Here is a 27,854-nt window from a genome sequence, read left to right on the forward strand (position 1 = left end):
AGAAAAAATGACTGCCGGACAAATATTAACTTGAAAACCTAATAAAAAAGGAATGAATGGCATTGTTACTTTTACATTTTTCCTGTATAATTAATTTCTTCAGTGAGTTAAGTCACACATTGTTGAAAACCACAATAAAATTTTATTTATATGCTTCGATTATTCAGTAATTAAACATCCGTCTCTATTTTCACCATGTAATCGTGGAGCTATCTCTTGCAATTACGCATAACATTATTAACCATGCAATTAAATATCTAATGAGCTAACTTATATCGTTTAAAAATCAAAGTGTATTTTAATATGATACAAAAAGGACATGCAATTAAGGGCTTCCTATCATTATGCCTATAACCACGTTACAGTAAGAGAAAAAAACGCATTAATGAAAATTAATAAGCCATAAATAAAAATCTAACAGATTATAATTAGAAATAATGAGAAAAGGTATACATGAATCTTAATAAGCGACAGCATTTGAGTCTTCATTCATCTAAGATTAAAATGTGAAAGGAAAAAAAATACCATTTCTGATTCTCGGCTTTGAACTCAGTAAACTGCAGTTCGATTAAAGTAATGCTTTTCGCTCCGAAGGCTGACAAACACACAGTTTGAATAAAAAAAGTGATGTTAGTGCACCGTTGAAAGCCACCAGGGACCGCTACATACATAATTCATGAAAGAACTGTCCTGCGCGACGAGGCTACGAGGATTTGTTTTAAACGATTGAGGTTTTTCTCTCTCCCTCAGATTTCGAATACAATTGAGCAGTTTGACTTTTAATGGAAGGAAAAAATTTTGAAAATCTGATACATTTTTATGACATACGCAAGAGGAATACATAAAATATAAATACTTCTCTGCTCATTTATGGGGGTGAAATACTTTGAACTAGCTACACTGATTATGTTGGCATCAAATTTATCATAGAAAACAAAAAATGCTGCAAGCCCCTAAAGAGCATGAATAAGCTCCTTACTATAAAACAATTTTTTTTAACTTTTCAACCTCGTGATTTATATATGCATACAGTTAATGGTTATTGGGACCCACATGCATATAGTTGCTTTAAATAAAAGAGAGGGAAAATAAAAATCCTGAAAGAAAGTAATTTAATAATGAAATAAGGGTAAATGTATATATATTTTTTGTTTTATGTTAATTATCTTTTTATTTTGCCAATAGTAGGATTTCAACTTTCGTGCGCTCTCAGGATGCAAATTAGTGATGCATGTAAATGCAGCGTTTTTGAGTTAGGAAGAGAGCCTTTAGCCGTTGTCGCCGACCGGTTACTAGTTATATCCCCTAGCTACTGAATTACTTTACCGGCTTTAGCTTTGCTAGACGCCATTGCTTCTTCAAATATTGATGGCCGAGCCAAAGCTTAGCAGGGAAGTGTTACTTTGTATTTAGTATCTTAAATTGACTGAATGTTGTTCCATATTTTCCGAAAAGTAACGATACCATGAGTTTTCACGATAAAACTAAAATCAATATATAAACAAGCTTAATGCGGACCCAAAGTATGTTAAAAATGTATAGTTTTATTATTATTTCAAAAATATAATAAAACAATAAGACAATATACTTTTGTGCTATTGTATAGCTTGCGTAAATATTAGGCTGACGGTTTAATAAATAGGTTTAGTTTAAACCTTTATTTGAGTGTGTTTTACTCTACTAAGTCGTCTGTTTATTTTTGCAGCTCTAGGAGTTAGCATTTAAAGTACAGGGGAACCGTATGTCTGAGGCTTTAACAATTAAGAAATAATTATAAATTAATTCATACATAATTACAGATATATAATTATTATAATAATTATATTACAGATAAATATGCATATTTATGTAATAAAAATAATATTGCAAAACTATTCGTAACCTGCCAAAAACTGCCTCCTGAACAGCACTTTGGTAATAGCACTCTAATTTACTTATGCTACTGAACACCATAGAACTAAAGATATTCCTCCCATAAGCCTTTTCTGGTGCAACGATTATAATAAGCAGCCGGTTTTTCGGAGCTTCCTTTTTCGATCGGAAAAGGCACGATTTGTCTTCAAAGATTTTTAATTCCCAAACTTGTCTGCTTACAACGAGTTAGAGATTTGCATTCCTTATGGCAAAAAACAATATATAAACCATAATCAAGATATGGAGACTGAAAACCGTATAAAAGCCCTGAACTTTCAGAAAGATGTAAATTAAGAGTAAAATCATAAAACGTGCATTTCTGAAATATTTATAATGCTTAAGCTGTCCACTTTAAAGTTGAATTTTCTCCTTCGGTTAATCTTCGGATTATGGTAACTTGGCGATTTTTGGCGAAAATTTGGTGACCAACCCTGCTACAGCAACCTGCTAGTTTTTTTTGGACGCCGTTTTGTTTTCACAAAGTAAACGCATGTTTTTTTTTTTTTTTTTTTTTTTTTTTTTTAACTCAACATTTTTTTTCCAACAATCTGCTAGTCGAATTACGCTTATGCTAGAACTTTTATGGAACAAAAGTGCTTAATCATGAAGAAGATTAGGTGCGAAATTGGGAGAAAGTGCAGAATCGCCCACTGCTTGCCGCGTTTTTAAGAATTGCACATACACGGTATCATCCATGTACACGTCGACCTATTTTCACTTAAAAAAACATCCCAGAATTGCACAAAAATGGCATTGCGCACACTCTTGACTTTATCCATGTACACTGCTAAAGTCCTAGCTAGTAACCTTTATCGCCTTACCAAAATGTCGCCAAACTACCTGTTACCATATTCCAAAGATTAGCCTCTCCTTCCTTCGCATACCAGTCTTCCAAATTTTTAAACATTCTGAAATTATTATAGTTCATCAAAGATTTTACTGTGAGTACATAATTTAAATTAGGTTTAACAAAATTAAATTTTGAAGATACGCAGAAAAAAGTGTCTATACCGGTTTGCTTTTTTTAAGATTAAATTAAAATGCAAAATGGAATAATGTCTGATATTAGTTGTGAATTTTAATGACCACTCTAGCGTTTTCTTAGTATTTCCATTATACCGGTTTGTTTTGTTTAATGGATTAGTTCCTGCGATTAACTGTCATAATTTCATTCCTTTTCAGGTTATGCAAATCAAACATATGGAACATATTTTATATAATGAAAGTAACGAAACAGTAATGACCATTTAAATTGAAATAATGTAGGTTTAGTAAACGAGTGCAAACTTAAAAGTAGGTCGGTAGCACTGTAAACAAGGAAACACAGCCTTAATTTAAAAGGTAATATTGAAATCAATATATAAACGAAGTTTAATGCGGACCCAAAGTATGTTAAAACGTATAATTTTATTACCATTTTAGAAAAACAATCAAACTAATTTTAATTCAGAGAAAGGCCTCAAAAATCTCAAAGTGCTCCAAAATTCTCTGAAGCTTTCTCTAGTATTGGAATGTGGAATACATTTAGTTTAGGCTTGCAGTATTTTATTTTCTGATAATAAACGTTAGTCAATAGGAATTGACGTCCAAAAAATGAAAAACTTCATAAAGCTTTTGTAAAATATTTACAATACCTTTAATTACCTGAAACTATTGTTTTTCTTACGTATTTATTTTAACAGAGTTTTGCTAAGCAGTTAACTTATTGACAGTGACTAGCATATACTTGTATAGATTGATGTTGAATTGATCTTACTAGATAATCGTCTGTAAGGGTGAATTTATTTTCTTTAAATTAGAATGTTAAGCATCTGTGTACAGAACTTCCACTATTACGAAATTTGCACAGAAATTGCAGGATAGGAAGAACACAAAATGAGTTTTCCTAAAACATTCACTTCTATTTTTCTTTATATGTAATTACAAAGAGAGATATTTTGATATGATTCAAATTAATTTTTGCTGTTTCTACCAGTTTTAAGTTTTGACAGAATTTGCCGCTGAAAACTTCTGGTTCTGGTTTTCTTATTGAAACTAATCTAGAAACTTACTATGTCCTATAGGGCATGCTCTTTATATACATTTGGTATGTTTGCTTTTTTATTTTTTACTAAGATAAGTAAACTTACTTTATAACACTTACGTTTTCTTAAATAGCAAAATATCGTAATGAAAATTATCTATCTCTTTCAGGAGAGCTGGAAATTGCAGCAAACAGGCTGATGCATAGCTATTTCGTCGTTTTTTGTCAGAGAGAATTTGTTTGTTTTGCCTTAATTAAAATCATCCAGTCAAAAATCCAAGTTAGAAGAGTCATGTCGAATGGTGACTGATTAGGTAAGGCTACAGAACACTAGTAATTCATCCAAAGTTCTATTTACGGCAACTGAAGAGCTGGGTATACTGGGTACCCCCCCATATGTAATACGGGTCAGGGTGCCTTAGAAAGCATTCTGCTCCAAGGACAGAGTGTTCCTCGAGAGTTTTATTAACCCCTTAATACACCAATAAAATTCAGAAAATGCTCTTTCCTTCCGCCAATGTTTTTATTCTTTATTTTAGCTCAACCATGTTTAACCCTTTTCCATTTTAACCCCATATTTTTAACTTAATCTCTAGTGGATCAAATCTGTTGTATTCATAACTGAATAAACAAATTCCTGAACGTATTTACTCGGGTGCGCGGAAATAATTTCTTTCTGTACACTCGAGTCAACTCGGTTGGGTGCTTTAAGACATTAAAGTAAATGATTTAGTTTTAAAAGGTACATTTTCGTAAATGTAAAACTACTGATTTCTTAATTTATTTCATTTTATTTGGTGCATGAATTTGGCGAAAATTTTAGCCAAAATACGACTGAAACTAAGATTTATCAAATGTAAAAACGAAGGTTTGGGAAACTTTCATATTATTTTATTGAAAATTTTAATTGTAGTATTTGCATCATATTTTTCTTTCCCTATCTTTCTCTCGCATAAGCACAAAATCGGCAGTTCTCGTCTGAAAACTACAAGCGTCTGTTGGTTTAAGCTACTTGATCACTACTAAACTAACCTGATGGAGAGAAATTGTTTCAGTGTCTCAAGAAACTGAAAAAACTGTATACTTTCTGTACTGTAAAATTACAGTACTGGAAAATACTCACTTTCTGTACTGTAAAATTACACTATCCGACATTGAAAATTTAACACCAACAAGTGGCCGAAAAATTGTGCAAATTTCAGGGTAGACGCACGTCACCGAGTTATGCAAATGCTGTGAAATGAGCAGCTGCCCAGTGCACGTTGAAGAAGATATAAGGGAAGGAGCTTGCAGAATGTTCAGTTTTCATGCCGTTATTTCTGCTAGGGAAATCATATTGGAAAATTTCTTCTTATTTCAGAGGACGCCTGTAACACCAGAGAATGTCAGGCCGTCTTCGACGGAGGCCATTCGAGCAGATAGACGGTATTGCGAGCAGCAGGAGAATCGGACTGAAAAGGGCATGTTGGTCCATACGACAAATCTTAGCGGACACACTCCTCGTCCAGAGTGGGTGGGTACACAGCTATGATGGCTTTCGAACACGGACACCCATCCGCCGCCAAGCCGCAAGCCACTTTTACCTCCAGTTTCCGCAGCATGTCCAAGATACCGTGGATATTCCCATACCGACCAGAACCATTTTCCATCGATTGGTGGCTAGTGGCCTGCACTCGTGGCATCCGTTAAGAAAGCCGCTATTGACCTTCCATAATAGACGTCAACGTCTGCAATGGTGCAGGGCTAGAGCGATGTGGAGGACGGAATGGCGCAGAGTCGTGTTCTTAGATGAGTCACGCTTCTGTTTCTCTACTGATATTCGCCGCTTACCAATGTGGCGTTGATGTGGAGACAGGCCCAATCCGGCAGCAATTGTGGAACGGTGCACCAAAGCGGCGTAATGGTTTGGGGCGTAATTCCGTACGATTCCACGTCACCTCTAGTTCGTATTCAGGGGACTATGACGGCCCAATAATACGTGGATGATGTGCTACGGCCGGTGACACTCCCCTGCCTTCAGGGAGTGCTCAATATCTTTTATCAGCAGGATAACTTCCGACCACACATTGCTTGCATCAACCAACGTGCTCTTTAAGGTGTATAAATGCTTGCCTGGCCACCGTTAGCTCCTGATCTCTCACCAATAGAACACATTTGGGATGTGATTGTACGCCATTTGCAGATCCTGCCATTGCCGCGTTCAGAAGACTAAATGGCAAATGGTTGACAAGGAATGGAGAGCTATTCCTCAGAACACCATCCGTAGTCTCATTGACTCTATATTTAGATGTGTTGCTTGGTGTATCGACGTCCAAAAAGTGGTCTTGAACCGGAGCTGTTCTCTCTCTCTGTATTACGCATATCGTTTTGAAATAAAGATCGCTTATTGTTCGTCGCTGTCTTTCTCTCTGTTTGCACAGTTTCATTACTTTCTGGCCATTTCTTCTCTGTGCTGCATTTTCAAAGTCGGGAGTGTATTATAAACTTTGCAAAAAGCAGATACAGCCTGCAATCGATAGTTCTTTAATTTAATCACTTCCTTTGTTATGCGAAAGGAAAACATTCAAATAGAAAATTAATTGTTTAATAAATATGCTCTTGATTAAATTTGGTCCCATAATTTAAATTTCAGTAAATTAAGATAATTCGAAGAAAACTATCAACTGAGAATGAGATTAAAAAGAAAGCTTTGGAAAATATTTAACGATTTATTACGTTTAAATTGTAAAAACTCAATTAACTTGTAACAAACGCAAACTTTTCCACAAATACCATTTAGAAACGTAAGCTTATGGTTTCGTTCCCGCTACTAATTAGAAGGAAGTAAAAAAGCATGCATTTCGTAATAATAGGCTTAAAGAAATATCACCTAGGGTATATTTTTGCTATTGGATTTAACTTCGAATGAAAGCTTTGCGGATATCCTATAATTACTAATCCTTTTACCTCCAGGAGTAAAAAAGATCTTTGATAAAAGTGCCTGCCAGTTTGATGAAGCATTTTATTGAAATTGGCTTTTATTCTAAAAAATATATTTAAAATTTCCTTTACTTTTACCCTACATTTTTTCTTCATAATAAAAGAGGTTATTATTTCTTTCTACAAACCGAAAATGGTAGCGATAAATTTTCCTTATTTGACTGAAAATTATCTAAATCAGACTCATGAATAATTCATCATAGGAATAAAAATAATTGTATGCGTACATTTTGAAAAATTCTCCCATACTTCAAAACACGAACACACTTTATTTCTAAACGCTATGGGATCATAAGTTTTGAGATTTATTCTGATTTTAAATATATTCACTTTTTATCTATACCGTAATTTCAGTTCCCCAGAGAGTATTTTTTCCTACCATATTAAGCACTGCATGAAAAACAAAAGCCCTATGATTAGACTTTCGATGCCATTACAAAAATGAACTGATTATTTCGTTTTAAATATGCATTTCCTGAGTTACTGGAATTAACATCCTCTTATTTGCAGAGACACGGCTTTTAATCTTTAGCAGAGAATTAAATAAACTTTGATTAGATTATTTTTCATAAAAGCTGATCACTTAAATTGCCCAAAATTATTTTATTAAACAACGGAATATTTAGAATTCATAATTTTAAGCTATTTCTATTTCTCTAATTCTGCCTTAGATTACAAACAAACTAAAAGGTAATGTAACTAATATTAATATTATCCGAAAAATTCTTTATCATAAGTAGCTTTGTTCATCGATGGTTTTATGAGTGTTTCAGACGGCATACTTTAATTAAATAATGTTGTTTGAGTTTTAAGATAACTCTTCCAAGCGAATATTTTCTTTCTTCACTTTTATAAACATATTTTCAAGTACATTCGCTTTCATTTAATCCCATTTAATTTTCCAAGCTAGGTCTGAAGCATTTTAAAGCTAAATGGCCTCTTTAAATATATTTATGCTCGTGGAAATCTGTTGTAAAATTCTTAAATAATAGTTGCTAGATAATTAAAGTTGCAGGCAACTAAAGTTTATGAATATTTTATAAAATGAAATATTTTGCAGTATATTTATATTTTTTGTATTTATATTTAGACTCGCATAGAGAACATTAAAGTTAATAGTACAAATTTAACAGCTTTACATACACATAGAAAGTATTAATGAATTAAGCACAGAATTCGCAAGGTGTAAATTAAAAATATTTTACTCGCGCTAAATATTCTATTTGATTTTTATGCTGTATGAGGTTTTCTTGACTTCACCATAGGCCACAGTTTTAGTAGAGTGAAGGAAAATAAAGCTACGTTTTTTAAGTTAGGAATTAATCAGGATACTTTAATGAAATATCAAACTACTTGGAAATGTCCTTGCTTATCCGGGAGAGACCAGATAAGCAACGTTTTTTTAGTTAGGAGTTAATCACTTGATTTAAGCGAAATATTAAACCATTTTTTAAATTTATTTCGTTATTCATTCTATCCATGAAGAAGCTGAATAGATGATATTCACTATTCATGAAAAAGAGGAATTTAATTTTCTAGTCTTTCTAATTGACATTCAGGATCCAAACGCTTTTTTAACCCTATAGGGCAAAATTCTATTCCTGAAATTGAGTTAAATATTCAGTAATTTATATATGCAGTCCTCGTTTAAATTAAGGGTAATATTCTACACTGCTGGCCGTTAAAATTGCAACACCAGGAAGAAATGATTTGATGAATATAAAAATTACCTGAAAGAAGAAGTTGGGATTAGCAATGGCCCATTTAGACGACGCAGGAGGAAGAAACGACTTTTGAAGATCTGCATTAAAGAAAGGTTGTGTGGTGGAATTATCATTGGGAAAGCGCTTTGTAAGTTCGGAGCTTGCTCAGAACATCGCGTTATATCTCGAATAATAATAAGAAATGCTTACCAGCAAGTGCCAGAATACGACAGAGGCAGGAATGTTGCCTATCGAGAGTGTGGATTATCGTTCCGTAATATCGCCCGTCGCACAGGTCAACATCCAAACACTGTCATGCGAATATGGAATCAGTGGGCTGCTGAAGGTCATATTGAACGGCATACAGGATCTCAACGCCCTTCGCCCTTTCATGACTAACGCCCGAGAGGACAGACATATTGTGAGATCAGCCCTGCAAAACCGTACAACCACATCATGGATCATTAGTTAAGAAATGGGCATGTTTGCAGCACGCCTAGTGTCCGCTCGTACGGTGCGACGACGTTTGCAGCCGCGTGGTCTATTAACACGACGACTTCCCTTAGCCACGCAGCAGAGATAGGAACGGCAACTCTAGTGCGCCGAAAGACAAAGGTGGATACAGGAATGGCACATCGTCATTTTTTCAGAAGAGCGCCTGCTCTTTGTGCAGTATTCTGATGGCCGTATACATGTCTGGAGGCTCCAAAGAGACCACACGTTACCTGCTTGCATTCGATATCGGCATAGTGGCCCTGAACCAGGTGTAATGGCTTGGGCAGCCATTGGGTGCACGACACGCGCATCTCTAGTTCAGATCGACGGTAATTTGAACGCATATTGGTACATTTCTGCCATTTTACGTCCAGTGGTTGTGCCTTATCTTCAAGGCCTGCCAAACGCCATCTTCCAACAAGATAATACAAGACTATTTTGCACGTCGTATTCTAACCTTCCTCAAGAAAAAAAAGGTATTTTATTGCTGCTCTGGCCTGAAAGGTCTCCAGATCTGTCCGCCATTGAAAACATCTTGTCTTGGGTTGCTGAGAGACTGGCCCGCCAGCCTTCTCCAGCAAATACGGTTGATGAAGTGTGGCATGGACTTGAAGCAGCATGCAATGAGTTGCCCGTTTCTGTCATCCAAGCCCATTTCGACTCCCTGCCTAGCCAGGTAAAGGCCGTTTTAGATGCCAAGGATGGTAGCTATTTCTACTTATTTCTACTTACTACTACCCTGTAACCTGTAGCTATTTTTACTTACTACTACCCTGTAAACTCCGAAACTGCTTACAAATTTAATTATTTTATCTTCATGCCATACTGTTTTCGTATAATAAATATCCTTTTTTAATTTGCTTTCCTACATGGTGTTGCGATTTTAATGGCCAGCAGTGTATTTCTGAGTACTAGATCTATATTAAATATAATCCGAGCTAGTTGCACAGTATTTTGTTTGGCTAACTGTATGCATCTTGCGCATTAAGACAAAAACACTTAGTTATGTATGAAAATGATCATCTCTTGGAACTTACGAAAGTATTAGCTGAAAATAAAAGTTCTTTTAAGATTTAATTAAAGAAGAAATTAAGTAATAGTAATGATGAAATAAGTAAGGAATAAACACTTAAAAATACTATAAGTTCATAACTTTATAGATTTCGTCTTACTTGGTAGCATCAAATGTTCGAAAACTCTAAAGACACAAGTGACTTATCATTATGTCTTTGAAATTACGACGGAAAAGTACAAAGGGGACTCTTTTATTTAACTCAGACAACGATTAACAGAAGTAGTGCTCATGTTTACAGAACAGCCAGCGTTTATGGCGTAAAGTAACGAATTTTAATTATGAAGTTAAGTTAACCGAGGCACTTTCCAAAACCCGCACAAGTTGGCTCTGACCTAAAGTCCGTGTGACAAGCTAATGGAGAACATAACTCAACACCGCAGAAAACTGGTCTTAAGAAAATCAAATTAGGAAGCGTGGCCTTGGGCAAGCGGAACACGTTCTGATTCTACCTACTCTGATACTTTATTAATAGGCCAGCGTCAGCAGGAATTACAGAAGTCGTAGGAGATCGGGTCATGCCTTTTATTGAAATATCTGCTCAGCTTATTTGACAAAGTGTGGAATGTAACATATCAAAATGCTCAGAATAAAAAGAGCAGTGTGGGAAAAATAAAATAATGAGGCTCAACATAAGTATTATAATCAAAATTGAGAAAAACTATTGTGAGTGAGTGATTCTGCACTCTGTCTCTTCTCTACCTCATTTGAATACACGCGAACTAGAAATTTGCATTCTGGCAGTAAAATGGAAAGCAAGAAAGACAGCAAAGCCAATTAACATAAAATAATTGGTTAGTAAAACTAAACAAGCATTTCTAATCTAATTATACTTCAACTAAACATTGAGTATTCTTACTAAACTGGCAGTCGTAAAATTTCGTCCTATTCTTAACTTCAAGTCCTGCAACACACATGCATAACATAAAATGTATAACAGTAATATATTTAGTAGCAAGTAAAATATTTATTGGTAGTTTAGTTTGAAATTACAACTGAAGGTATTAACAACTTTTCCGATGCTTACGGCCCGAGAATACAATGGTAGTTCAGTTACCTACAAAACAGATAATAAAGAGTAAAAACCTCGCTTCTCTGCTAATAAGCCTTCTCACATAACTTCCAAGATAATTCACAATAGTTAGCAAGGCGCTTCAGCAAGTTGAATCAGTATAACAGTTTTTTTGAGCCTCTAAACTTACTGTGTGATTTATTAAACAAAGGGTTTGCTTATACTTTCTTTAGTTAATCTATTGAGAGCATGTTACTTAAAAAAACTTTGTGATTTATTGAAACAAAAATTTGTTTGCTTCGATTTTTTTATAGATAGATCTCTGTTTACTTTGATTTTTTTAAACCTAAGCCTCGGCTTTTTTTTTTAAGCTAGGTTGTTTCGGAATATTCTCCAACTGCTTATTTTGCAAAATATAACAAATTGTTTACTAGGTGACTGGCAAATTATTATTCTATTTGGAAGCTTGTAATGTAAGGTGCTAGAAACATCTATTAGTAATTAAAATAATGATGTAAATGTATAGTATAAAAGTTAGCCGTTAGATATATTATAAATCACATCAGCAATATTTTAAATTATATCAATTACTTTATATATATCAATTAAATATGTTACAAAATCAAATGAAGATAAGAGTTATGTACAAGTACATTTATCACTTCTTTCTTAAATAAGGACAGTTTTTATTTTAAAGACAAAATAAAGCTGTTATGTAGTGCGAATCCTGGGGAAGCTAACAATCTATCAGACCGTATGGCGATGACTTAGAGGTATATCAAAGCTTTACAGTTCGCGTGAATAGTATGTGCTCTAGTAATCGATGCTAAATAAAGGAAAAACTAAGCTACCGAAATTTGCGATATAAAATATGGCGTGGAAAGTATTAAAGTTTACTATAAGTACTATTGGTTGCTATTCACTTTTATTTTCAGTTATTAACTATTAAAATTAGTAGCTACAATTTTAATGCTCATAGCTAATACTGTCTATTTCTTTTTCAGTATTAACTATCTATAATTTGACAGTTTTGCTCACGTTAATTAAATAAAACTCTTGAATGTTTAGACACTTGTCTAACCTCTGGTATTTACACAGTTAATATTTCGCCGTTTCTAATAAAATGTAGCCTAAATACTGATAATATAAATACGTTTACCAACTACTTATAATCAGTTGATTATGTTTTCAATCGCAACCAAAAATGGAATTTTTGGTTGCGATTGAAAACATAATCTCACTCAGCTTTAGTTAATGAAGTTTTAATAGTTTGATACGTATGTTATTTGTTATTACTAGTATTCTTACTCTCCATTTAAGATTTAAAGTAATTCATATCTCATATTATGATTAACATATAGTATTAAATACTTCACCCGGAAACATTTTAAAAGTTTGAAAAATCAGGCTTTAACACGCCAGACGCTGCCTGACTATAATTTACTTGCTTTTCATTTTTAGGCGACGAAAATAAATCGGATATGTTAAAGAATAACAAAGTATATAACACTATGTATAAAGCTGGTTACATTTTTTTTTAAAATTTTTACTGTAAATTTAATATTACGTATATATGTGTTTGATTTCAAGGTATTTTATCGTAAATTTCTGTTACATATATTAAGAAGATTTTCATTTCAAAATTGTCAAATTTTATTCCTTTTCTCTATGTTTCTTGTAATTCTTTTATCTGAGAATTAGGAATATGAAGTTTATCCAAATTTATACTGCAATTAACTTTTATTAACAAATTTAAATTATCAAAAAAGTATATACAAGAAATTGTACTTTTAGCTTTTAAATTGTGAATTCAGTCAATTATTCGCATATTTAATACTCACCTTAATGAATTTTTGGCACTAATTTTCAAAGCATACGTGAAACGGAAAATTTAACTAATCACACTCAATGATTACTGCTTTGAAAGGCACAAGGTATTAAACTGAGAAAACATTATCTAAACACAATGCCTATAAAAATTTAATATCGCGTTTTTATAATATGTTTAAAGCAGCTTGATGATCAGCATTACCTACAAACTCATACATTAAACTACTAGATAGTAAACGACATTTTTCATGAAGGGGGAAAAAAGAAAATTTACATTTAGCAAATGAGTGCATTTTTATGAATCCGAAAAACAAAGCAAATAGCGCTTTAAAACTTATGCCTTTGCATATAAAAAACAGTTCCTCCTTTTATTTCCGATCTTGAAAATCAATTTCGTTACCTGTATAAAGCAGGCACTTTAAACTTTATTGTTGTTAGAAATAAATTCTCGTTTAAAATTTTAGTACCAGTATTTAATCTGAAAGAGGAAAATGAAAATAAATCCCACATCTTAAAGAATAAAACTTCACTTAAAAATTGCAGTTGAAATGTCGAGAGTTTATATTTCAAACAGTTGCAATGGAGTCTAAATATGAAGCCATCAAACAATCACCGGTACACAAGTTGACTTTTTTTATAGCTCAAATGGATAAAGCGGAGTATACACACTCCAGAGTTTATGAATAACTTAGGCAGTTATAGAATGACGCGTAACAGGAGATTGTACTTGCGTGATATGACCAAATGATGGCTTAAAAGCTTTTAACACTCGTTTTTGAAATCATCTGTTAAGCTGAAAAGATTAGTAGCGCGGCTTTTCGTGTTTGGCAACTTATCGCGAAACGGGCTACTTTATTGAAACAAAAATGCTAACATGTTGCTGCAACAAGATTTGTAAACTACTCGACATTCTGTCATTAGTTCTATGCATAAATGAGCTTTGATATTATGTTCGCAAAATTAAGTTATTCAAACCACCTCTTGAGCTATCGATATGCTTTATTCATTAACTGAGGGGCTCGCTTGTTTTGAGATAATCGGAACTCTCAAACTATATCCGCCTTACGCATGTAAAAGCTTTCCTTTAAATATGTAAATGAAATTCTTAGTCACATAAATCATTTTTGAAAGGATTTTTATTATTGCCCTTGTGAATAGTATTATGGCAGTAGAGGTCTCTGCTTGTGGCTATTTACTTCCTATAGCGGATGATCATATATTTAACTATAATAGTTTACGGTTTAGTGCTGTATGTTCTTTTAAAAATGTTATCTTATAAGATTTAGTCATATTACGGTATCGAAAATTAAATATTTTTCGTTTAAATAAAACTGACTCAATTGACATTGTGTCTGAATAATAAAATTTCGATGACTCCTAATTCGAATTTACTTGCTGAAACCCAAAAGTCTGAAAAAAGAAAACGTATACACAGTTTGAATGACCAGAACGTCAATGCTTATTAATACATGGTTTAGTCCTAAAATTAAAAATAATATACAGAATAGAATAAGTCGCTGCTCTATGCATTATTCTGTTTTTCAGAGGAAAATTAAACCCGCTCTTATCAGATCTGGAAAGAGTTTCATTTAGGGCTTGACTTTAGAAAAATGAGGTTCATGGCGAAGGACATAAGTTGAGGTTCATGGCAAAGGAAGAGACAGAATAATTCTTTTACAAACGCTTATTTTTAAATGTAACCTTACTGCTCCAAACATTCTTTCTTGGAAACTGCGCATTCTACAATCTCGCCAACTAACACATGCAAAACTATTCTGCTCATGTTATGTTCACTGACAGGATGGATGTTCCTCAAAATGAAACTTTTCCAATGACAGCACTTCAAAATGCGATGGACACTGCATTTTGAAATTCTTATCTCACGACTTTCTTGCCTTACAATATTTTCTTTTATTTGGAAGATTGGTTTTCTAAACATTTCCTGTCTTGGGCTTCTTGATGTCTGAGGTTTTCCAGAACACTTCTATAGACGTTCTGAACAGTTCTATTTGCTTCAACTAATTGCCAATTCGTAAGATGGTGGATCACGTAGGTTAAATGTATTTGAAACTCTTTCCTAAATAGTCTTTGCATTTTAACTGCTTTTCCAAACTTGAACCAGCCCTTTAGGATAGATTTTCTTCGTTCTAAACTTTATTTCATTCTATCCATCATTTTAAATCGATCGTTTAAATCTGAAAGAATAGGAATTTAAGTGACTTTCAAATGGTAAACTGCGTGTGCATTTTGGGGGACATCCTGTATCTCTTAGCTTAGAGTAATGGGAAAAAAGAAATGCCTTTCGATGTCTTAACGGTAAAAACGGTGAAACAGAGTACATAATTATAATAGTATACATACAATTTCCACAGCTAATTACTGTTTATCTCCTAGTCCTTTTTTTAAATCCAATTTTGCTAGTTACCAAAAGACATCTTCATTTTATGAATTAAATTTTCTTGTAACTTTCTATACCTGCTAAAATCTATCAATTTGAGTTAATGGTTTCAATTCCAACCCTTTTTACCAAAATTTTAAAAAATATATATCTTATCACTTTATTCTGATTCCTTTAATACCTGTTTTTCTCGACATATAGCGCTACGGTTATTTCATTCGCTTTCGTTTTAAACTGTGTATTTATTTTTCTTTTATACACATTGAAAATGCAACACCAAGAAGGAGTGTCCATTGGTTGAACGTGGATTGCTTTCACGGCGTCCGTTAAGAAGACTGCCATTGACCCCACAGCATAGACGCCAACGTTTAGAATGGTGCCGGACTGGAGCGATAGTGGATGACAGAATGGCGAAACGTCGTGTTCTCAGATGAGTCACGCTTCTGTTTATCCAGTGACAGTCGCCGCATACGTGTGTGGCGTCGACGTGGAGACAGATCTAATCCGGCAGTAACTGTGGAACGCCACATCGCGCGACAACGTGGCATAATGGTTTGGAGTGCTCTTGCCTACTATTCCAGGTCACCTCTAGTACGTATTCAGGGCACTATGACGGCCCAATGATACTTGGATAATATACTGCGGCCGGTGGCACTCCCCTACCTTCAGGGGCTGTCTAATGCCATATAACGCTCGACCACACAGTGCTTGCATCTGCCAACATACTCTGCAAGGTATATATATGCTTCCCTGGCCACCTAACTCTCCTGACCTGTCACCAATCGAAAATGTGTGGGATGTGATTAGACGTCGTTTGCAGACTCTGCCCCTGCCTCGTTCAGAAGACGAACTGTGGCAAATGGTTGAAAGGGAATGGAGAACTATCCCTCAGGACACCACCCTCACTCTTATTGAATCTATGCCTAGACGTGTTTCTTCGTGCATCGCTGTCCGCGGTGGTCCTACATCCTACTGAGCCGACGCCGTTCTCGCTCTGTATTCTGACTAATCATTTTGAAATAAAGATCACTTATTGCTGCTTACTGTCTCTGTCTTTTTTCCAAATTTCATCACTTTCTGACCACTCCTTCTTGGTGTTGCATTTTCAATGTCGAGCAGTATATATTTAAATGACGCTTTAAATAAATAAAAGCGAAATAAAAACTCAGAGTGCAGAATATTTTTACGCTTTGAAAAACACAAGTTCCGTGGCTGTCTCTTTCAAAATGTATAGAGATTTTCTATGAAACCAACATGAATATAACATTGATCTTTATCACAATTTAAATTCTTGTAAATATATACTCCATACTGTCATCGTTGAACTGCAGGAAAATGGAATTTATTTTTAGAAATACTTAAGCGTATATCAGTGTTTGTTCAAATGAATTTAATTTGTTAAAGATGTAAAATATTCGGTGAAAAAAAATTCCAAAAATTTGTAACTTTCCTCTTAAATTTCCGAATTTCAGCCCTGACTTTCACAGTTTCAAACTGAGTGTCATGCATTACATGTAATACTTAGAAGCTTAAGGTATCTACGAAATTAAAAAGTATGATAAAATAAAAACAAAAACGCAATCATGAAGCTTAAAAACGTTCACAATATTCAAAAAATATATAATAAACTTTTCTTCTCTTGAAGCTAGAAATCATTAAATCTGGAAATCAGAATAAAGACAAGTAGTCATCCCTACATATAATAAAAGAAAGAGTCTGTCTGTTTGTGTGTGTGTGTGCCTTTTTCGTTTGGGCTGCGCGTAAGCTAAAGACAAGATCCAGTACGAAGCGATTTTTTTTTTCAAAATTCGGGGAAGATTTTTTTTTTTAAATTTTATGTTTTTTGACGAAATCGCATCAAATCGAAAATTCTCTCCCATTATGTCAGCATCAATGGCACTTGTTGCTGATATATCACTATTATCATTGTTGCTGATATTAGCACTATTGCCACTCGAAAAAATGAGGGCGATATTTCTGCGCAGTTTTTAAATTTAATGTTTCTCTTGGATACTGGACGTTTGTCGAAAGAAAGCAACGGGAAGTTGGTCAATTTATTTATTAGGATATTTAATATTTCTATTAAGGGATATTGCTTATTCCATTGTAATTTTCTTATGTGTTATTTTAATGGTGTTCCCTTTAGGCATTTTCCCGGTACATTTAAAAGCCAGACGAAGGCTGGCCTTGTAGCGGCTAGTCTCATAAATAAAAAGCGAATAAACGTAAGATCATCAAGAACAAAATAAATGATCATAAAAAATAAAAACATTCTTTTGTTCATCAAAACCATGTTTCAAACAAATAAAACACTGGAAATAAAATAACAGATACAGACTGCTGTGTAATCAGATGATAATGAATTGTTTTTGCAAATTACCAAAGTTTGATGATAACATCTCAATAAAAACTACTTAAGTATGGAAATATAATAAAAGAAAGAGTCTTTTATTATACTTTCAATATACTTTATATAATCAACTTATATAATCACACAATCATAATCTTATATAATCAATTATACTTTATATAATCAACAAAGTAAGAACCTTGTGTTTGGCGTTGGTCTAGTGAAGAAGTCAACTGTACCTGTTTCGAGGTCAAACAGGTACAGCTTCCCCCTCTTAATCAGGAGTAAAGAAATCTGCAAAACTGTAAAGTAGGGTTGTCCTTGTACCCTACTGCAGTAAAGAAAACTAGAAGGTAGCGCCATCTATCGGCAAAAATAATAACGAAATTTAAAAAATAAGTTAATAGAATTTTAAAAGCGTTAGGATTTCAATTTCGTTACTATTTTTTCGACGTTCATTTTTACCTTCTCCTTCGCTTTACTGCCGTAAGGCGAATACGATCGTTATACCCACTGCTTTCCACTCTTGCTGCACCCGTTTGCTCTTGAAATCGATTGAATTCTTCACTAAATCTATGCCCAAACAGAAGGTAGTTACGTTACTGATTTTATGTTTCACTTTTGCGTGTTTCTCTTTTGTTTTGAAACCCGTAGTAACTTAAAACTCCTGATAAATTAACATTAAGTAACATATATTTAATAAATCAAGAAAACACATCTAAAAAAACTTGGAAATATTTGAAATTTTTTAAATTAATTTTGCCTCAGTGCTTGAGAGATACGCAACTTAGGGGAAAATGCTATCTTCAAGGTATATTTCTTAAATTTTTTATGCAGAATTTTTAAAGATAATTGAGAAAAATAGTTATCATTATATGAGCGAAAAGCTCTGCTTCGCTAGTTACTTAGTACATATTGGAGATGCTAAAGCCCAACAGCTATAATCCAATCGATCAACCGGTGGCATAAAGCTACGGACAAAACTGACTTGAGTCATTGCTGTTGCAAAGAATAATTACTCTGAATAACAGGAAATCAAGAAATCAATGAAAGAAATAAAAAATCGTTGGCATGGTTTCAAAAGACTTTAAAATTGTTCTTATATTATTACGACTGAAGTTTTTTTTTTTTTTTGAAGAAACATATTGCTCGTTTGTCTTTTAAAAAAGTAAAATGCAATTAAACAAGCTGCATTTGTCATTAAAAACTGCAAGGGATTGTTATTTTTAATAAAAAGCAAATAGCTCTTTCAATGAAATAGGTTGATAATAATGCATTTAAAATGAATATCTCGGTTTTAAATCTAATTGTGAAGCTGTATTTGTGAAAAGTCTACTCAACTCTTTAAAAATATTTATTGAATAAAATCATTAACCGGTATTTTAATGGTAATCGAGGTCTCCTCAAAACTACATGTTTCTTTAAATGTTCTTTACCCCCCTCACCATTTCTTCAATTATTTATTTCATTCCTTTTTATTGGATTATCATATTCCCTTTTACTAAACTTTTTGTAGCAGCAGAGGTACTTAAGAAAGGTTTTATACGCTCATCATTTTATAAATTAAATGAAGTTTCGCAGTACGTATTTATTTTGCTTTGCAATGGTTTATTCGTACAAGCATAGTAAAATATTATATCACTCATTTTTTTATTTTTATCGCACGATAATATGGGCTTTAATTTCTTTTTGGTTATTCATGTGAAGTATTTAGTACTAATTATACACTGTTTGAAAAATAATTTTATAGAGAATAATTTATATTGAATGAATTTTAAAAGTATGTGTTTAAAATGAATTTAAAAATGAATGAACAACAAAATAAGTTTCAGATTATAGATATTTTTCAAACTCTACAGCGCAGATCCTTTGAATTTGTATCATCTAGTTTTCAAATCTTAGTAAATAGTTCTTTGGCTGACTTTTGAGTGTTTTTAAGCAAAGGTTTATATAATATTTTATAATAAATTTTTAGTTTTTAATTTTATTCCGTGAAAAAAATAAGACATAATTTTTTGTTATACATTTCTCAGTTTCCCTAACAGAAATTTTTATCACACTACTTTCAGATTTCTGGTATTTTCCACAATTTAATTAACTAATACGCAATTTTTATGCTAAGTGATTAGAATATAAAAGTAAAAAGAAAGCATTTAATCTTCAGGTTACATGAGCAATGTAGTACCTAAGTTTAACTGCTTTAACAAAATTTAAGCGTATAAACTTTAAAAGTCAAAAATTAGCTTTTAATCTCAAGAACTGTAAAATAAATTTGAATATTTATAAATTGTATCACGTAATAGAAATGACTATAAATAACATCTAAAAACTTTCAAATATTACTTGAACGTTAAATAATTGTGAATCAAAAAATCCTGGATAACTCATATAGCTAAAATTATTCTACCTAACGTCGTGGAAAATTATCAAAATAGAATAATTTCTTTGAAGATATTTAAATACACTAGTTTTTTGTGGCCAGAAAATGTGAGAAAACCAAGTATGTGTTGCTGATTCGAACTACTGATCTTCCAGGTGCTAGCTGGGTAGGCTACCATTTACACCGCCGAAGCGCACGAGAGAATTCCTTATATATGTTCATGTATTTTTAATAACACAATCCAAAAGTTTTTACCCGGTGTTCTAATGCTTCTTTCTTTTGATATTTTCTACCCTTAAATATCAAAAGTAGAGTGGTACTGTGAAAAATGGATTATACAAGAAATGTACTGTCATCGCAACTTAGCTGATTTTGAAGGCAAGCCCTCACATTTTCCCCTCCGAATTCCATATTAACAGTGGCAACAGACGTTGGATAAAAAGATTATAAATAGACCGGTTTGAAGATCTTTCCCTCTCTTCCCCTCTGAGTATTACCCTCGCACGTGTGAATGAAAGCTGCAAGACATTGACTGGTAACTTATTTTCTACGCCTATTTGGAGCCGCTGTTTCGTTAGCAAGTCCTCGTGCTTCTTCATTTAGTTATTTATTTTTCATACCTGTGGAAGTGATTAATATTCGTCATCAAGATTTTCTTCCTTGCATTCGCTGCTAGGATGAAATGTATTCCTGATTGCAGTTTTCAGTCCAGGGGGAAATTCTTTACGCTATAGTCACGAGATCCAACACGAAATCTACCAAGCATCGCATTTTGTTGAAAAACAGACGGACATCTTTCAATCTTACCAAGATTGAAAAATGTCCGTCTATATATATAGACGATAGCTTGCTGCAAGTATGCTGTAGAAATTTAATTAGTGACTTTTGTGATGTTTCCAGATTCCATTTCCTTCGATGTGTGTTTTTCTACGACAATCTCGTGAATGTTATTTTGTGACTAGTGTTATGTAGGTTTCTTGTGGCCTAATATTTATCAATAATTCTTCTACGATGAACTCGCAAATGTTATTTTGTGACTGATGTTATGTAGGTTTCTTGTGATGAAATATTTATCAATATTTATCAACACAGTTTTAAGGTTCTGAATAAGTACCTATTTCACAGGTGATGGTATTACGTGTTCTTTTTTAGTACTATATATAGATGAGTCAATATTTATCTTTTATCTAATTTTAGGTTATTAAGGCACACCAGAATGAATATCTTAATATTCCCTTCTATTCGGATTGTTGTTAGCCTCAATGCAAACATAGCACAAATAATCTCTTCTTCTTGGCTTATTGTCAGGATAAAAAATTTTAACATAGATAAATTACATTCACAGCACTTATAGCCAATACATTGTTTCGAACCTAATTGTTTAAGATCTTAAAAATTTATCTAAATCTAATGTGAACGGAAAATATGAAATTTTCCATATTTGATGGGTTAAGCTAGGACTCTGATTTCACATCATCCTTTAATGATTCAAAAATCAGTGCTAAAACGCTTATCTCTTTGGTGTTGATTTTGAAATCACTAAATCTGCCCACCGCCATCTCAGAAACTTCCGTTTTGTCTATAGAACTATAAAACGCTCCCATTTCTTTCATTTGAGGAAAATATTGCTGTGCGTTATAGATCCTATCACATCCTGTAATATATTATCTGTTTATAACTTCAGTTTTAGGATGTATCAGTTAAAAAAGATTTCGTGTCATTGAATAATCAATCCTTTTCGGAAATCATGTTTCTGATTATCAAAATGTCATTACGTCATTTATTTTCTCGTTATTGCAGGATTATTAGTTTTCCAAGGTCGTTTGTCATTGTTTCATCAATCTGCTTTCGGGATTTAATGTTCCCTGAGGTCACGTTGTTATTTTGCTCTTAATTCCCTTTTCTCTAACCAGTGCTCTTTTACTAGGTCCTTGAGTTATTGTTCCATCAGTTGTCTTGCTGCCTGGAATAGTGGTCTAATGATTAGTCATCAGTCTTGTAAATTCACATATCTAGAATACATTGATTTATTGGTAGAATAATATTCGAATCCATAAGAAACATTTAAAAATCACGATATGTTGTTGTTACTTCAACATTTATGTTAATACGTTGAGATAACTATTATGCTATGAATATGTTATTAAACTTATAGTTTCAGATAATATAACGGATTGAACACACTGTATTCCTGTACCAATACGTGTATTATTCATTTTGTAGATTATCCGTGCATCGTTACTCAAAAAGATTTTTGGAAACAATGAATAAATTTCTGGAGTTTTAGAAGATATTCATGTTTTTTGCTACGGAGAATCTCACTGATAACGCTTGAAATGAAATGAAAAGTTAGATGCTAATTACGAGTTATCCAAATCTTAGATACCGGCAAGTACTAAGTTTTTAATAAACATATATTTGACATCATAAAACAGGAAAACTTTGATGGCAAAGTGGTCAAAGAGTATCGAGCTTTAGTGAAATTATTTTTTGTCTTTCAGTCGTTTCAAAATATAAGCAAAGAAAACAAAGAAGCAGAGAAATACGAAAATATCTAGATTGCAGGATGTTTTTCGACTAAGATAATGCTTTACGTACGGACTCAACAGGAACTAATAGAAGATGGAAATAAATGAAAAAGATTATGATGCGGAAAGGAAACAATAAGCCTCTGTAAGGTATGAGAATGTGTAAGTAAGATATTAGGCTATATGTCCGAATAAGTTCAAATTAAATGATACAATAGCTTCGCATAATATTTTCTATATTATCTGAAAAAACGTCAACATGGCTGTCAAAAAAGGAGTGTAATATATATTTTCTGGAAGAAAGAAAAACATCTATGTAAATGTTATTGTTAATAAAACACTGCTTTCAGCTGTACCCTTTTCATTCTTTTTAACTTGTTACTGTAGCCACGCACTAATTACAGTTTTCCAAGGCCATTTTTAAACTAACCGTATATTCCGTTTCAATTATATACATTTATTCATATCCTTAACCTCTTACAATACTGAATTAACGTTTTTTAATTAATTTTAGCGTTTTATGGCTCTTATTGTTTAGCAGACTTAAGATTAGTTTGTAATTTAGCTTAGCTCAGTGAATAACGAGAGCTTACCTGCATATCCACTCTTTATTTGTCAATAATAACTTTAAGAACTGCCAATGATAGCCTAATATCTTACTTTCACATTCTCATACCTTACAGAGGCTTATTGTTTCCTTTCCGCTTCATAATCTTTTTCATTTATTTCCATCTTCTATTAGTTTATATAGTGTATAAGATTAAAGTTATATATAAGTTATCAAGTTTATATAGTTTATAAGATTAAAGTTATAAATTTCATCTCAACTCTTTTCGATTCTAACTTGAGATCTTTCATTTTAAAATGAACTCTAAATTTCTTCTTTTTTATCATTACCCTTTTTTCAAATCAACTATGTTCAGAAGATATAAATAAATCGAGTATTTAAGAAAACTCGTGGAGCACAAAAAGAATGGAAGAATAATTTTAGGTTTTGGAAAGAGATTATATCTAATATAGTACGCTCTACTGTGTTAGCTGAGAAAACAAGTTTCCTGGTCGTATTGGTTTTGTTGGCAGTATGCATAGTATAGTGAGTGCCTGTATTTCGGCTAAAACAAATTCTACTGAGAACTTTTACAGATTATGTTTCTATTGGTCAGGAAATTTTGAATTCAGTAAAAGCTTTTGGCACAGTAAGCCTTGACTTATTTTTTTTTAATTCTTCTTTCACGATTTGAGTTAAATTTTAAGCTAGAGGCGTTGGCAATCAAAATCGACAGTACTTTTGAAACGTTTGGCCTTGGATGTCATAGTAAAGCAGACTAAGCAAGCACAATGTTTGGCTCTGGAAATCACAGTATACTGTACTTCTAAAGTAGTTTTTATTTAGCTTTAAGTCATATTAGACTTGTAAAGGTTCTTAAACTCTACCAGTTGTAGAACCCAAAACTGTACTTTAGATTGAATTATATTTTTTGGCATTTGTGCTCTGACTTAAATTCATGGCTGGGGGAACAAACTCTCAATAATTATAACCCAAAACAGTCTTACAAGAAGAGAAGCCTATTACCTTAAGTTTGCATTAAAATTAGACTAAATAACATTTACTCTCTGCAGTAGTCCTTATAAATCAGTCTTTTATAAGCATTTAAATATACTGCTTAAATTATATCATACAAAATATCATTAAATATTTTTAAGTTTGGAAATTAATGGTAAATTTATGCTTTCTTTTAATCCTAGCATATTAATAATAATACTTTCATTTTAGTACTCACCATTCATTAATGAAATGGTTTTGGTAATTCATTATCTCAGTATACTGAATAGAGTTTATTATCCTAAATATTTAAAAATAATAGTTTTTCTAGCATTACAACTGTAATATAGATTAAGGTTGTAAAGCTTTTCATAATTTTGCATTATTTAAGGAAAGGAAAAGAGGAAAACTCCTCTTGGTATTTATTTTTGTTTTTCTTATTTGTATGTTTACTTGAAACGATTACACTCGCATTACTTCAGGATACTAAGGACCGTCCTGATGAAAATCGTTACGCTTTATATAATCAACAAATTCTTGAAACAGTGCGAAGAACCCACAGGATGGTTTGACTTTTCACTGAGTGCAACAGCAGCCAACCAACTTGAAAGTTCAAATTTTAATTGAATTTGTGAATTTGAATTTGACCCCCCCCCCAAAAAAAGACATATACTGTAACGAATAAATATATAATAGTTTACAAAGATCGAGAAACATGAAATACTTTTTTCGATTAAAATTTAATGCTTACTTTCTTTCGTCCACAACAGAGCATGGTTGAGCTGAGTATATGCTTCACCTTGTATCGTAGACGCGGGGGATGACCAATGGAGGTGGACATGTGGGCAGCCTGGTAGTCACTTGCAGATCAAACCTTAAATAAAAAAATGAAATTTATTTTACGATATTTTAATAATAAAGCACAGTACTAAATAAATAGATACAGCTTAGAATTAGTTTTTCAGTCGTCACCTGCAAGTCACAGACATCAGGCTTTTTTAACCAAAATTATGAATTACAAACAGCATAATATGCAATATGTTCTCAATAACAGATGGCTGCTAAAATTAGATATTAATGATTAAAATTGGCAGATGCATTACTTAACGCAGGAAAAAATTATATTTTAAACTGAAAATATGAAAACTAAGACATTTATGTGAAAAGAAATTTTTAAAGCTCGTGTTGTAACAAATAGGGAGCCTTAACTTATTATATGACTTAGTGGCAATACTGTAAGCCAAAAATATGTGCAGTGATAGTTCGGTAAATGTCCTTAACCCATTTCAGATCCTTGGACTTATACTAAATTATCTTTCCCAATAAGAAATAAAAAGAAAATAATTAATCCGTTCTCATAGAAAATATCCTGCTATTATTAATATAACACTATTTAATACTAAAATATAAATGCAATGGGTAAAATATGTATCGTGCATAATACTGTACGTAAATGTTTCTCTGTTATCCAGATCAAAAACAATTTCTCAACATTCTCAACAATTCTCTTTTGACCTGTGAAAAATCAACTTTAATATTTTGAAAGTATTTCTTCTCAGCACTTTTAAAAATTCATTAAGCTAGTAACACAATATAACACTTTTTAAGCGTTTCACAAATTGATTTCCCTTCTTCCCCTTCAATTGATCTAATCTTTTGAGTGTAATAATCATATTATTTATCATTATCGTTCTTTCACAAGAGACGTATGCCCTGAGTTTTACTCCAAATACATTTTGGAGCTACGTAAAATGTATAAAAAATTCGGAGTTTATAGCGCCTTGTACTACAGGTGATCTAATCGGATATCTAAGACGTTAAATACAGAAAAATTTCTTAGAGAAAGGATATTTAATTAATTAAAGTTATATATCTATCACCTTATTTGGTGCATATTTAAATAAATAATGAATTAAGGTAAAAAGAATAATTATTTTTAGAAAATAAAATTATATGCATAATAAGCGTAAACTGGTGTGCAAAATATTAAACACTAATTCAATTGAAACAAATCATTAACGAAAGAGGACCATAGACATTCCATAAACACATAATCCTTTTTATATTTCATAATTTATAAAGTTTATTCATTATTTATGATACAGCGTTCTTGTGTCTTTCACTTAGAAGCTCGTAATTTAAGTTTAGGCTTCATTAAGAAGCAAAAATAACTATGATTTAGAGAGTTTCGAAGCAACAAAACATTCTTCCTTAAATTTCTTGTCTTAAATTTCTGGCAGTGCTTTTCTTAAGAGTAATTAAACTACTAGTTTATTTCATTAGCCTTAATTTTCTTAAGGCATAAAACGCATTTTAAGATCTTTTGTAAATTAATATCTGAAATTATCATCTTAGTAAACATTTACTTAATATAAAATATACTATCTTTTATAACAACAGAATATGTTTTTATCGTTTTCTCCAACACTGAAATTTACTTTGCACAACATTAGAAAAGTGTAAAGGAAAGATGGAGAGCATATGATCTGTTTACACGATACGGTACTACGTTTCCTCAGATATAGTGCATACCTATGTAGTTGTTTCAAATGCCTTGCTTAGAACGCCACTTAAATTTATAAGCAGATAAATGACTTAAATCTTACGTATTTGTCGGATATAATCAGTTTTTTTCACTGAACATAGTGCGCAAAATTCCGCATTTCATTTACACCTTTTAAAGCATTTGTTCTTAGTAACTTAAAATTCACCAAGATAGTAATAAAATATAACCTTACTTGACTGGCAAAATTATGTCATGAACTTTAAACAGATTCATGTGGACGGTCTCATTGCTTGCTCTCTTCCCCTTCAATTTACTTGTTCTTGCCAACCATAAACTGTTACGTTTACTAAATTTGCATTAAATTTGGTTATCGTTTTATTTATTTTTCATGATCAGATAATATCGGCGTGCGCTTAACACAAAATAATGTAGGAAAAAATTTTTAGGTTTTTTTTGGTTAATCGTGGTCTGACTTTTGTTTCTCTTTTCTTGTATATTTCTTGAAAATTTTACATCATGTAAAGCTTTAATCAGTTCAGGAACATTAATAAGTTTTACATATTTATGTATTTAACCATTCTACTGTTCGAACTAATCAAAACAGAAGTTTCACATAGCGTTCTAAACAGTAATTCTATCCATATTATTTTATGTGATGAACATTTTCATGCTTTTAATATAGCGTTTTCTTGATCTTATAATGTGAAATTTGAAAACAGTTAAAGTTTAAAAACTACTGTCTTTCTCAATAATAACTCCAATAAGAAAAAGAGAAATGCGCGGTATTATTATTTTTCTATTTACAAATGCCTGGCATTAGCTGTCTTTTCTATTAAATTTAATATAAAATATTTCTATTAATTTCTATAAAAATTACTGTCTTTCTCAATAATAACTCGAATAAGAAAAAAGAGAAATGCACGGTATTATTATTTTTCTATTTACAAATCTAAAATATTTCTACTAATCTAAAATATTTTTATTAATTTCTATAAAAATTACTGTCTTTCTCAATAATAACTCCAATAAGAAAAAAGAGAAATGCACGGTATTATTATTTTTCTATTTACAAATGCCTAACATTACTGTCTTTTCTTCCAGTACATCTGGATTGGAGAATT

At 32.3% G+C, this 27,854-nt stretch overlaps 1 protein-coding gene across 1 annotated transcript in view; it reads right to left on the reverse strand.

Moving 5' to 3' along the window:
- Positions 1–27,854, reverse strand: part of LOC118204240 (rho GTPase-activating protein 100F-like) — a 264,758-nt gene that overhangs the window by 158,248 nt on the left and 78,656 nt on the right. The window contains exon 2 of the mRNA XM_085808929.1: positions 24,979–25,101. Within this exon, the coding sequence (XP_085665055.1) occupies positions 24,979–25,068 (90 nt within the window). The 5' untranslated portion in view covers positions 25,069–25,101. The remainder of the gene's footprint in view (positions 1–24,978; positions 25,102–27,854) is intronic.

The sequence above is a fragment of the Stegodyphus dumicola genome, chromosome X2 (assembly GCF_044657685.1).
Source record: "Stegodyphus dumicola isolate Sdum_Otavi_A_Nest chromosome X2, ASM4465768v1".
Taxonomy (NCBI): Eukaryota; Metazoa; Arthropoda; class Arachnida; order Araneae; family Eresidae; genus Stegodyphus; species Stegodyphus dumicola.